Raw genomic sequence first — 13,492 nt, 5'->3', positions numbered from 1 at the left:
TGTATGTGAGCTCCGTAGTTTGAATTTTTTATTTTTTTCTTTGTTGTTCCTATTCTATAATAATGCTTTCAGCTTTGTCCTTGTAGTATTATATCATACTCATATTTTCCTACTGGGAAAAGCAAGATTTTCAGTTCCTCATGGGTGCTTTTATAAAACTCATGCTTTACAATTGTCATTATATGTACTTAAAATTCTTTGGTACCCATAATAAGGGAAATGTGAAATAACATTTATAAATATGTTGTGGTAATTTTGTCTGAGCAGCTGACTAAGTAAGAGTAGAAAATGATGGCAAAGCCTTAGAGGATGGGAAGATGGAGAAGAGATATTGGGTTTAAAATTAAATCGGAATCTAGAAAGGTTTCATTACTATGCTTCAGATATAAGTAGTCTTGAGGTGTTGCTATCTAGTGAAATGGAAGGAGGGGAGAAGAGAGGAGCATTGAGGCAGGCTGCATGTTCGTGGCTGGTGGAAGAGGGGGAAAGACCTCTAAGGAAAGTATAGTGTTTCATTTTGGGGGAGTTTTTTTTGTTTGTTTTTTGTTTTGTTTTGTTTTGTTCTAGTTTTGTTTTTGTACAATTGAGCAGAAACATGGGACAAGATACAGGGCAGAACTGAAATGTCTTGTTGGCTGTGATAAGAGCTAAGAAGGTATAGGCTGGTGAAAGGTGGGGATCTGAAAAGGATACACCTTGGACCTTGGAGGCACCTCTTCCTCACTGTGTCCCCTTGTGACCTCTGACAACTTTGTAAATGCTGTGAGCCTCAGTTTACCCATTTGTAAAGTGAAAATAATAGTACCTCAAAGGGTCTGTATGAGAATTGATTGTCAAGTTTCAAGTATAGTGTGCAACAATTGAGTATGTAAGCAGCACTGAGTATGAAGCTCAAGTGGTAGTTATTAAAACGATGATTTTAAAATTTATTGCTGGGAGTGAGGATCAGTTAGGTGCTCACACCTGATGAATTTTCTTTTCCCACAGGAAACCTGAGATTATTCATTTTCCAAATGATGAGAAGAGAAAGGGTAGAAGATAAGGGGTTAAGAGAATTTGTAGATGGTGGGTAAATGAATCACTGAGGTTTGGGCAGGATGTCTGGAAGCAGTTAGTTCTAAGTTAAAGGCAAATGGCATTTAAAACTAACTGTGGGGAAAGGAAATATATACTTTTCATGTTTTACAGAAAAAATTACAATCTTTTAGGTTTCTAACTAAGTGGTTATTTCTTCATATAACTAAGGCTCGAGAATTCCGTCTCTCTCAAAAAAAGGCAGAGTACTTTTAGTGTTTTTCTTTTGTTCTTAAAACATTGCCTTTAATTGTAGGCACAATTTTCCATGCTAACATGTTTTCAGTTTAAAAATAAATTGCAGAAACAGCCATTGTGGTAGTCAGATTTCAACATAACAGTCTTCTCCTTTATCTGTATAAAACATTAATGAACTTTACATTTGACAGTATTAAATATTACGTGGACCTCCACAGAACCAATTGATTTAATAAGAATAATTAGGTCACTGCTACAAATATGGTTGTTTTTTTTTTTAACCTAATTTAAGACCATTTGATTCTTAAAGTGATAAGACTTTATGATTTCTATTGATAAAAGCTCTTCAACTTTAAAAACAAGCTGGAGTATAATTTGTCTGTTAATATAATGAAACCAAGGCCAAATTGAGAATGTACAATCCTCTCTTTGGTTTGAGTAGAAAGATACTGAAAACAAAAATTATAAGTACACATCTGAGCTGTTGGCTGTATAGTTTTCTACCTAAATTTGAGAAATCCGATAGCTTCCATAGTTTCCATACTCTTTTGCCTTGCTCCAGTCTGACAACGTTGTGGTTACATGGCTGTTTTATGGCTTGGGTCTTTGTAGAAGTCCACCCCGTGATACTGGCTGGCTTTGTTACCAGGGTTGCCAGAAGAGTTGCCAAACCACTATGATACCCTATTTTTCTTTACAAAATTAAATCTTTCTTTCTGTCTCAAAGGAAATACATGGTTCAGAGTAATCATACAAATGGTTTGCATCTGAGTTTAATAAGAGGTAACCAAAATCTCTTCTGTGGGACAGAATTTTCTAAAATACATATTTTTTATGCATAGTGGATAAATTTTCAACCTCATTGCCACGGTTACACATATAAAACATTATGTCATAAAGCTTGCTTTATATAACATCACTCAGAAGAATTATATTGGCTGTTATTGACAATTTAGCAATTTCAATATTTGTTTCTTAAGTTAGAAAATAGAATGAATTTTGTATTAAAGCAGTCACTGGGGTCACCCATGAAATAAAAGTGTTTTTAAAAACACACACAGAAACAAGTACTCCCACAGGAGAGAATGGGCAGTACTAAGAAGTAGCCAGTACATAGTTATTAATTGACCAAAATATTATTTTAAAGTTTGAGAGTAGAAATAAAACCTGAGAAGTTCTTTAAATTCAGATTAAATCACTTTCTTTACCATCACAAATTGGTAAAACCATTTACCTCCTTTACCAGGTAGAACGCAGAAATCCAGTTTTGAATATGCTAGTACAAGTATTTTCTTGAAACGTGTGAGTTTCTTTCTCTAAGAAAAATAAGGTGTTTTATTAGGCATTAGCCTGTCCTTTCTGTCTTCCTTGCCATCAGAATGTAACCTTACTTTATTCCACACTTTCCTCTAGGTGGGTTGCAGACAAAGTTGAGACTCTTGATTGGTGTAAATTTACTCATCAATGATTGAGTTAGACGTAGACTCTCATATCTTTGAAAGGATGTTATTAGCCAGTTAACTTTTGGGAAACTTCTTGAAAAGGTATATCTAAAGAAAGACTTTCCTTTCACTTCTAGATCTTGTGGTCTGCATCTGATATTTCTAGCTTACAGCAGCTAGCTTGTGACTGTGAGGGTGTCTAACCAAATAGGACAAGCTGCTTAATCGGTACTGCCATATTATGTAATTGTGAATAATCGTATCTCCTTGAAATCATAATGTTCTTACTTTAAATCAGGAATAGCTAGCTCCTTTCTATACATAGCTTCAAAGCATATAATATGTACTGATAAAGCCAACATTACTCTAATTTTTCATTTTAATTTTTAAATTTAGTACTTAGTACTATATTTTTTGTGAAAACAAACAGATCTCAGTGTTTTAAAGAACTTATGAGGGCATTTTACCTGTATGTAAGTATCAGATAAAGACATATGGTTTTTTTGCACTCAACAAATGTTGCATAGTTTAGGCCTATTGAACAGCAGGAATTTTAAAATCAGATTTCATTTGTCAGCCCTTAGTTGTGTTGAATACTTTCATTTTTTTCCTTGTGTAGTTTGAAATAACACTCCATTAAGAATGAAATAGCTACTTCAATATTACTGACTTTTATTATTTTATGAGAAATTTAAAACACCATATTAGCAAACATCTTTTTTCTTCTCTTTCTAAACCCGTAATCTTATTGGGGTTTATACTTGAAATGTGCATTTTGTACATTTTATGCATCTATATTGGAGGTGGGTGTCTTTCCTTTCTGTAGAGATGTCATTGATACCCTTCTTTATAAGTCAGCTGAGAGAAGGCTAAACAATGTGGATCAAACAAAAAAATGTCTTGCTCCAGCAACCCTGGAAGAGGACAGAAATACAACTTCCCGTCTTCAGAGTGTTGCCATACGATTTATTTGTTATATAAAAGCACCTGCTACTAGACTTGATTCAAATTTGGGAAGTTGCTCTGTTTCCATAAATAGGTAATAGAAGCTGTGTAGTTTATCAGCTTTCCCTTTTTATGTATCCTCCCAGAAAGTTCAAAACTGCTTAAAAGTAGCACAGCTTAGCCTAGCTTTTCGGTATAGTTACCTACATGATTCATTATTGGTTCACAAATATATAATATTTCAAAAGGAGTTGGGAAGACTAATGAATTTCTATTCTAGCTCCAATAGACATGTCATTTTTAATTTGTTGTTTATGTAATTTGATAAGAATATGCCATTTTATACATGCTGATGTATTCATCTTAAGGTCTTTTAAAACCAGATTTATATTGAATGAAATAATTCCATGGAGGCTTTAAATAAGCAGGTCTTTTATTTGATCTTCTAGTTATCGTAAATGGTGATAAATATAAATAGTGAAGAGGGCATTATGCCAAAGAATAAGCAGCTGTTTGTCAATTTCTTGATATCTTTTCTAAAAATGGCATTGAGTCAATCCTTTTATCTGGGCCTTTGATACAGTATGATCCACAAATTGAGCTAGTGAATATGACCTATCGTTCAGTCCTGAATTCAGGAATAACAAAGTTCATTTTTTTGTTTGTCACTATTTAAGAAACCTTCTCACATTCTGCCTTTGCTAGTGTAAAAACACGACTAATCTTCTTTTGGAGCTTTTATATCACAATTGCTTTTCTTCTATATCTTTTTGACATATTAGGGGCAGGTATTTTTACCAGAAACATGAAAAGCAAGAGAGAGAGCACAGTTTTATTTTTTTACATAAATCTATAATGAATAGTGGAATAACTTGAGTTTTAAACAATTTCTTGGGTAGGTGCTAATTTAAACTTTTAATTTAAACACTTGACCGAACGGTAATGTAATGATAACATACGATGAAAGTCCTTTAGTTCGTAATAAAAATAAATGATTATCGAGGACTTACTATGTTCCAGAGCGTGTTTATATTGTTCACTCTCACTCCTCATAAACATCTCCACTAGAAAGTAAGTTCCATGAGGGCAAGGATTTTTTTGTTTTGTTTTGGTCACTGCTATTCCCAGTAGTTCTGAAAAAAATTAACCAACTACCTGTAACATAGCTACTGTTATTAAATTGAGGAAATTAAAGCATAGAGGGCTAAAGCAGCTTGCCTAAGATCACATAGCTAGTCTGATTCCAGAACCTGTACTCTCAACTTCCATTATATCCTGCAGCCTCTGTTGTCTCTAGAGAAATAATAGCTGTCACTTATTCATAGAGTTAATTGTTAGAGGTCTATGATAGTCTAGTGCAGGGTTTCCCCACGTAAGCACTATTCACATTTTGACCTGGATATTTCTTTTATGTCAAAGGCTTTCCTGCTTATTGTAAAATATTCAGCAGCATCCTGGCCTCTACCCACTACATACCAGTAACCACTTCCCAGTTGTGAACAACATTCAAAAATGTTGCCAGACGTTTCCAGATATCCACTGGGAGATATATTTACTCCCCTGATTATGAAAACCACTGATCTAAACCTTTACAATAAAATATCAGAGAAGACTGGAAGTACGAGTAGGTAAACACCTGGCATCATCTTTAGAAAAGTTTGGGCTTCTTGCTATGCCACAGTGAGTTCAGAGACAAGGTGGGAATTAATTTGTTCTGTGACCATAAGTATGATTGTATCAGAACCTGAATTTTGTCCCTCCTGTATAAGTATTCCTCTGAAAACACAAACTTATATAACATCATATCTTTCCAGTTTTTCCTTTTCATTTATGAAGAGCATAAAATCCTTGGCAAGGATTTTAAAAGCAATACCTTTTCTTTCAAAGCTTCAAATACATTTCTAGTAGAGGAGAGATTTGTTAGTTCCTAATTTAGTAGTGCAATCGGTTTTGCTCTAATACAATACATATGTTCCTAAAAATCACCTCACTCTGCAAAATTGGGCAATGAAAAGCTTGGGGCTTCTGTGAAAAAAAATGGATTTAGGAACATACCACTCAAAAATTTTATTGGTGACACATAAACCAATAAAATAACAAGTGGTTGTACAGTTTCACACATGTTAAACGGTTAGGATATACAAAAATACTTCCAATATACTTTGCCTTGAAAAAGACCTGCAGTTTGCTTGTGGAAATGGTCATTGGAACAGTTTCAGCTTGTGAGTTTTTGGGAAGTGTTGGAAGTAGGGATATCTGAAATTAGAAAGTTGTATCACTACATGTGGGTGGGTGAGTGTTTCATAAAACAGGCAATTAACTCAAGTAGCTGGTAGATGTGCGCAGTTATATACTTGTGCAATTTGTGTATTCTTGTGTGGCTGGAATTCTATTGGGTGCAGTTTTGTGCATTCTCCTAGAGTTTCTCACAGACAAGATCAGGCATAAACATGTGTAATTTATGTGATGCTCAAATTATTCTCTAATGTATGAATCACATTGGAACACACTACCACACAAGGGGTATAGCAAAACTAATGATACTCTTGATCTATCTTTTGAGACCCTTAAAAAAAAAAACAAAAAAAAACTTGTGAACTACAAAAAGAATGGCAAGTGTAGGATGAAGACATATGCTTTGTAAATAGTGCTGGGAACAAACTTTGGTAGACTTGGTGAAAGGCTGGGAATCACTGTCTTCCCTGCTCTTCCCCATGGTCCTGAGCAGTCATTCTTTGGAACCAAGGACAGTGACCATGACTTGATACTTAACAGTGGGTCAGCCACCTCCCACAGTACCCAGTTGCTATATGCATTAAAGAATTAATGTATTATGTATTAAAAGAATTCTATACATTAACAGATGCCTTTGTGGAATTTTTTCCCAAAAGACTCATTTGGATTTCATTTATATTGATTATCATGTATTGACTCTCAGTATTTAACTTATATTTTTAATTTCTGTGAATGACATAGAAATTATGTTTGTCCTTTATCAGTACAATACTTAAAATGCAACAGACTATAAAAATGAAGTGTAAATACCAACATAATAAAAAGAAATGATGTGGAAATTAAAAATATATTTAAAATAAATTTTTAGGTATGTAAAGATGAACATAAAAATACATTTTTACAAGAGCAGTGAGGATGGACAGTCCTATCAGGTAGTGGAAAATTACCACATTTCAGTAGTTCTGAGACTGGAATTGATATTTTGGTATGTCATACTTTTAATTTATTTTAATTCCTTTTTGACAAAATGATTAGGAAACATCACTCTGGTTTTTCTATTTGATAAGTATGTTTTATAGGAGATGACAGTGTTTTTATTCTAATTGCCTGGAAAAATCTTATTTTTCTGAATTTGATGTTTATAGAAACCTAGTAATCTTGAGTGATTATCACTTAAAATACATCACTGTACAGATTTTGGGATTTAACATTTTAGCAATGTACTATGTATATTTTTTAAAACTACTAACCAAGAGCCAGATTTTAGTATTATATAAGTCAGAACAAATGAATAAACATTTGAGAGGACTTCTTTGTTTACTTTATATTAACAATTAGACAAATGTAGTAAGAAAGGTTTTTTTTTTTTTCCTTTAAAAATAGTAAAAAATCTTTCCTGTTAGAGTGTCCTTGTAGATTTTATATGAATTTTTATGTCAGTTTAATATCATAACATTAAATAAAATACTTTAAAGACGTAAAATAAGAATATAAATATATTCATATTTCACATTGGTTTTAGCCACCAGTCTTTTAACTAAGATGAAAGCTAAGATTTTTATCTAGTTAGTTTTACTTTAAGACATTGTGCATCCTTGTCTAATGGGTACTCAAATCTAACGAGTGTTCAGGAAGTCAGTGTAGTCTCTTAGCTCAATAACCATCACCGAGCCATGTCATTATATTTTAGAGCTGAAATATTAGGATCAGAGTCTACTGTAGTCCTCCCAGGTACAATGATATAGCAGAGGAAAATAATGCAATATCTAGGAGGTTGTTTGTTTTCTTTTTGCAATATTGTTTTTTTATAAAAAGGATTTTGTATATTTCTGTTCTATCCACTACTCAACCAACTCTAACTCTTTAACACTTCTTCCCAAAGAAAAACTTACAAAAAAAAAAAAAAAAGAGGAAAGCTATCCTCCATTTTTTATTAAGATATCTAGTCCCCATCACAGGTTCCTTCTTCCCACAGCGTTTTATTCTGTTCAAACACCAGAATGTGTCAGAATTTACATACCTTGACACATTCGTAGTATTCATCACATTTGGGTACTTTAGTATTTTCCACTATCTCCAGAAGCTATGCTTTCTTAGATATTCTGTTATCAATTTATTTCTTATTATGTAAACTCATATCCCACATGAGACCTTAGTTTCCACTATTGTATTTTTTTAAATTGGCAGGTAAGAATGTCACTTGCATACTTTTTACATAGTGAAAACACCACCCCAAATAAATATTTAAAACCCATCAAATCTTAACACCTGTAGAATGTGTATGTATAAAGACCAACTACCACAAAAAGCTGATAACTTAGTAGTCCTGTGTACTTAGTAGACTAAAGGAATAATACACAGTTGTCATTATGTAATTTTTAAAAAACTATACCTGTACCTTTTATATGGTTTTAGTTTTATTTAATGGCTAGAATTTCAAGTACTGAGTTACCAATAAAAATAATATTAATAAAAGTTAGGATTTGGAAAAGGAACCTAAGTAAAGTCTGCCAGAAAGTTTGTGGCTGGTGGTTATAGACTTCCCACAATCCAGAGCACTTCCAATAATCTTTTAAGATTAACAAAGCAATATTCAGGACATCTTAAATTTTCTCTGTAATGAAAATAAATTTTCTTAGGTTAGGCACACCAATAATAGGTTGTTTTATGGTATAAAACCCAATGGGGAAATATTAATTTTCAAATAATAATCTGTTATTTAACATATCAGTGTATATTGCATATTAGTTTGGGCACCTGGTATGTTTGGCTTAGATAGATAAATAGTTTCGGGGTTTTTTTCTACTCATTTAAAGAAGATTGTAGGAAACCTAATAGTTTTATTACTCAGCCCTGAAAAAATAGTATTTCTTATGCAAAAGTCTTAGTCTCCAAAAAAATAATCATCCTTTCATTCAAAGCAAATTTTTTCAGCAAAACAAGTAGATTTTTCTTTGTTTCAGTTGTCATTTGTACATTTCCTTTAAGGATTTTGTTTTCTCTCCATTCCAATTTTCTGTAGCATATTTTCCTCAAGTATCATGGATCAGTCTCATTACACTATTTACATAAAGATTCTTTTATAAAACAAAAACACCATAAATTATTGCTCTTCCAGTGGTACCATTTATTTTTTAATGTGCTGGTGCCCATATAGAGTACTGTTAGGTTATGGGGGCGGTTTATATGTGAATTTAGTATTAGGTCCCTAAATTGAGATACAAAATAATGTAAGTGGGTAGGTACTCATACTTATTTTTGCACCCACCTATCAGATGTAAAATGCAATGATCAGGGAGCCAAATCAACTTACCTCTGCTTTAAAACAAAAAATAATTGAGGTCAGACTGGAAAAGTGAATTTATCTGTATTATAAAACTGTAAGTAGCATTTACACGCGTGTATACACAGTAGGTAGTCGAAAAGGTGTATTTAGAAATTTCAACACTTGGAGATTTGAATTTCATCTTCTTTATTCACTAATTTTAATGTTATAATAAAGAAATGGCTATTTGCTACTAGACTCTTAGAAAAATGTTTGTGATAGGAGTACATAAATTTTCTCTTTTTGTCTTTTCTCAGCCATAATGAAAGGAAAGTGACCTGTAAACATCCAGTCACAGGACAGCCATCACAGGACAATTGTATTTTTGTAGTGAATGAACAGTAAGTAAAGAGTTTCATGGAATCCCTCTGTTGAAAATAGAATTGGCATTGAGATTGCTGTTACCCATATTTAAGACAAAAAATTAACGGCTTTCTTATATGAACATTTACAGTCAAGCATGATAACAGAATGATGTCTGTTTACTATGTGTAGTATAGAGAAATTATTTTAAAAAATTTTTTAATGAGGAATGTAATTTCAAAGGCTGTTTTTACAGTAGTTCCAACAGAGAGTAAGCTCAAGAGCTTCGGGTTTAAGGTCAGAAACTGTAAATTTGGTCAGATTGTTAAACTAATTTGAGCCCAGTTTCTTATCCTTAAATCAAAGATAGTGATAATTACCATTTCTCAGGATTTTTATAAGCATCAAATGAAATATGTGTGAAAGTATTTTATATATTATAAATCTGTTCACAAATATTAGTTTTTGATATCATTGTTATTGTTTTCAATATTGTAATAGCTAATTTTGTCACTACATTTTTAAAGTTTCCAGTTAGATGACCAAGTAAAATATCTGTAATAACAATTATTAAAATGAACATGCTAATAACTTATGTTGTGATTCGAAAAAGTGTTAGTTATGTTTAAAGTAGCTGTAAATATTAAGCTTTGACTATAGAACTTTATTAAGCTCTAACTTGTATCAAACTATTTTGAAAAAGTAGGCTACCAACATTGTGAACCTTAGAGAAGCTTTATTTTAAAGCAGTTTACGTAAACAGCAAGTTCTAGCATTCTGACATATTATATTTTCAGGACTGTTCCAACTATGACATCTGAAGAAAAGAAGGAACGACCTATAAGCATGATAAATGAAGCTTCTAACTATAACATGACTTCAGATTATGCAGTGCATCCAATGAGCCCTGTAGGAAGAGTAAGTTATTTTGCTTCTGTTACTGATAGCTGATATAATTGGTAGTCACTATTTTGCTATTACTCTGAATAGCCTTTAGAATATAAATAATCATTTCATTTTTTTATTACATGAACCTAATTACATTAAGGGTAATTGACGTAAGAAGCAATGGCTTGGAATATAAAGTAATATTATATTTTAAGAATTTAATGACTTACATTTTTAAAAATATGAAGTTCAGATTTTGAATAATTTCACAAATGCAATAATGGATGTTTAAGAGAGTTAGAGTTTATTGAATTAAGTTTTAAAGGTGAAGATTAATATAATAATGGCCTAGAAATTCTATTTTCTGACTACTAAGTATGCCTAGATGGAGCAAATTTATACTATTTAAAAATAAATATAAAATCCCTTACTATGAAAGGGAAACTCTATACCAGTATGCTTGACGACTATGTAGTATTTAGAATCAACTATATGAAAAGTGCCATAGCCATATATATATAGAAATAGAAGTGAGTGGTTTTCTTTAGCAACGACAATGTTAATTGTTTAATCTGTGATCCTAGAGTTGTATGTCTACTTTAAAACTTGTTATTGCTTCTTATACTTTAAAACATAATGTTATTTTAAATTTAGAATTTTAATATAAAAATTTCTTCAAACTCTGAAAATTTGCTACTAAATCTGAATAAATAAATAATTGCCTTAAAGGTAGTGCTAATTTCCTAAGTTAATGAATATTGAGAGAATCAAAGGATGATAAAGAATAATCTTATTTACTTAAAAAACAATATATTTAAAACAACTATTTTATGATAGTAAAACAATTATAATAGTAAATTATGGTTAATATAAAGAAATAGTTACTAGTTATCTACTTTAAATGCTTGTTAAGGTTTTAGAAATGAAATTTTGTAAAATATTATAAGTGTGAATGTAAATTTTCAAATAACAATTTTTAATTCTCGTATGACAAAACACTAGTAGGATAACTGTATTATAAACTTCATTAATGTATTTTAATTAAAATCTAGAAAAATGATAGGTGGATTAAGGCCCACTAAGTGATTGTCTGGAAAGAAAATTGGATCTGTGCCTCATACTTTACACCAAAAATTTTCTAGATAGATGAGGTGCTAAAATGTTAAAAACAAAACTAAAGTACCACAAAAACAGTGGAAGATTTAGAAAGAAACAAACAAACTCACTCAGAATGTAGATGGGCTTTCTCTAAATATGACTTAAAACCCAGAAGTCAGATCAAGAAATACAACCATAGAAAATTATCATGCATGCGTAATATCTACGATTCATGTAACAGTTAAAGAAAAATTCCTTTGTAATTAATAGATGTAGAGCATCAATAAGAAAAAGGCTTATAACCCAGTGTTTAAATGGGCAAATACAGAAAATCACTTTCCTGAAATAAAAAATGGAATTTTACTCTTAAAATATATGAAAAAGATTCTCAAATTCATTTGTAATATGAAAAATGCTAGTTAAAACCAGAAAAGGACATCATTTTTCACTTCTCTGATTTACAAAGACTAAAAAGTTTTATGACATAGGCGAAAGTGTGAGTAAGTAGGCATTCTTTTTATGTAGTGAGCTCCAAAAAATAGTGAAATTGAAAAGAGCGGATATTCTGCATTATATTATATTATATTCTGCAACCAAGAAAACAGTTATTTTAGAAGGATAGACACATAGATACGCAGTGATACTGGTTGCCTCACAGGATTGTGAGTGAGCGTTGTTTGGGTGCCGGTGCCCAGGGGTGAGAGAGAAGTAGAATGTTTCTTGTTTTATATTTGAGGTGTTTTTTTGTTTGTTTGTTTGTTTTTCTTTTTCTTTTTTTCTTTTTTTTTTTTTTTGGTACTATTTGAGTTGTATATTGTGTTTCAACATTATCTGTTCAAAAGTAAATTAAAATTTATCAGAAATGTGCTTTAGGAAAAATGTGGTTGATTTTGGGCTTTAACATTTTATTATGTACTAAACATAAAACAAAATTCTAATGAAATATGCTAGATTTCCAAAGATTATAGATAAGTTGAAAGATGACTTGATATTATTTACTTTCATAGAGAAATTAAAATTCAGCTTCTTTTTTTTGTTGTTGTTTTCTACTGCTATTTCTGCCAAATATAGCAATATCTTAAAAGATTGTATATCCTTATGTGTACTTTTAAGAATACAGTAAACACCAGCTGTCTGGTATCATTCAAGTTCAGAGTTATCCATAAAGAAAATACTACATGACATTAAGCAGATCTTTCCACTCTTATTTTGACTTGATGTGATATGTTTGTTTATACTTTATATCTAAGTGTTTCTCTTGTGACTTGATGCTAACTTTCATATTTAAAACAACACTGTTAAATGCAGATATAAAGGGAAAATTTGTGTTATTTTTTTTATTTTTAAAGCTGTGTTAATAATTTTTACTCAAGGTTCATTCAATTTATATAACATGTGGGACAAAATACTGACACACCCAGTGCCTTTTTAAAAATTGTATATCCAGATTTAAAGGAGAGATTGTAGAAAAACTTGTGATTCTTCTGTAATATCCTGGAGGAAGAAGTCTTTCTTCACAATTCTTACACTTGAAAGAGCTAAACCAGCAAAAGCAGAATTGCAATAATTCATCTGAAAAGATTAAGTTTTCAGAGTAATATGAAAAGAGATTAAAATTATGAAGATGAAATATAAACTCAAATATCTAGTTCTTAATACCACATTGTCTATTGTGCTTTTTTCTATTTAGACCTCACGGGCTTCAAAAAAAGTTCATAATTTTGGAAAGAGATCAAATTCAATTAAAAGGAATCCTAATGCACCTGTGGTTAGACGAGGTTGGCTTTATAAGCAGGTATTTTTTTTTTTATCCTATTTGGTGTGAAAAAAAGACGGAATCAAAAGAGAATTTTTCGGCCAAGTGTACCTAAGATTTATTATATTATATGAAATGGAGGAAGAACTATAGTCATCCGGGTTCTTTGACTTCTTATTACCACTAAAGAATGTTAGGGGAATGGTGAAGAAAGAAAAGGTAATGGAT

The 13,492-nt window shown here is 31.5% G+C and overlaps 1 protein-coding gene across 1 annotated transcript in view; it reads left to right on the top strand.

Moving 5' to 3' along the window:
• The window catches only part of PLEKHA5 (pleckstrin homology domain containing A5), a 193,079-nt gene that overhangs the window by 104,319 nt on the left and 75,268 nt on the right, over positions 1-13,492 (top strand). The window contains exons 4-6 of the mRNA XM_023538246.1: positions 9,477-9,560; positions 10,320-10,440; positions 13,199-13,303. Of these exons, the coding sequence (XP_023394014.1) occupies positions 9,477-9,560; positions 10,320-10,440; positions 13,199-13,303 (310 nt within the window). The remainder of the gene's footprint in view (positions 1-9,476; positions 9,561-10,319; positions 10,441-13,198; positions 13,304-13,492) is intronic.

Source organism: Pteropus vampyrus, unplaced genomic scaffold (genome assembly GCF_000151845.1).
Source record: "Pteropus vampyrus isolate Shadow unplaced genomic scaffold, Pvam_2.0 Scaffold216, whole genome shotgun sequence".
NCBI lineage: Eukaryota > Metazoa > Chordata > Mammalia > Chiroptera > Pteropodidae > Pteropus > Pteropus vampyrus.
The sequence above is the reverse complement of the archived record's forward strand: the minus strand, read 5'-3'. Positions and strand labels throughout refer to the sequence as shown.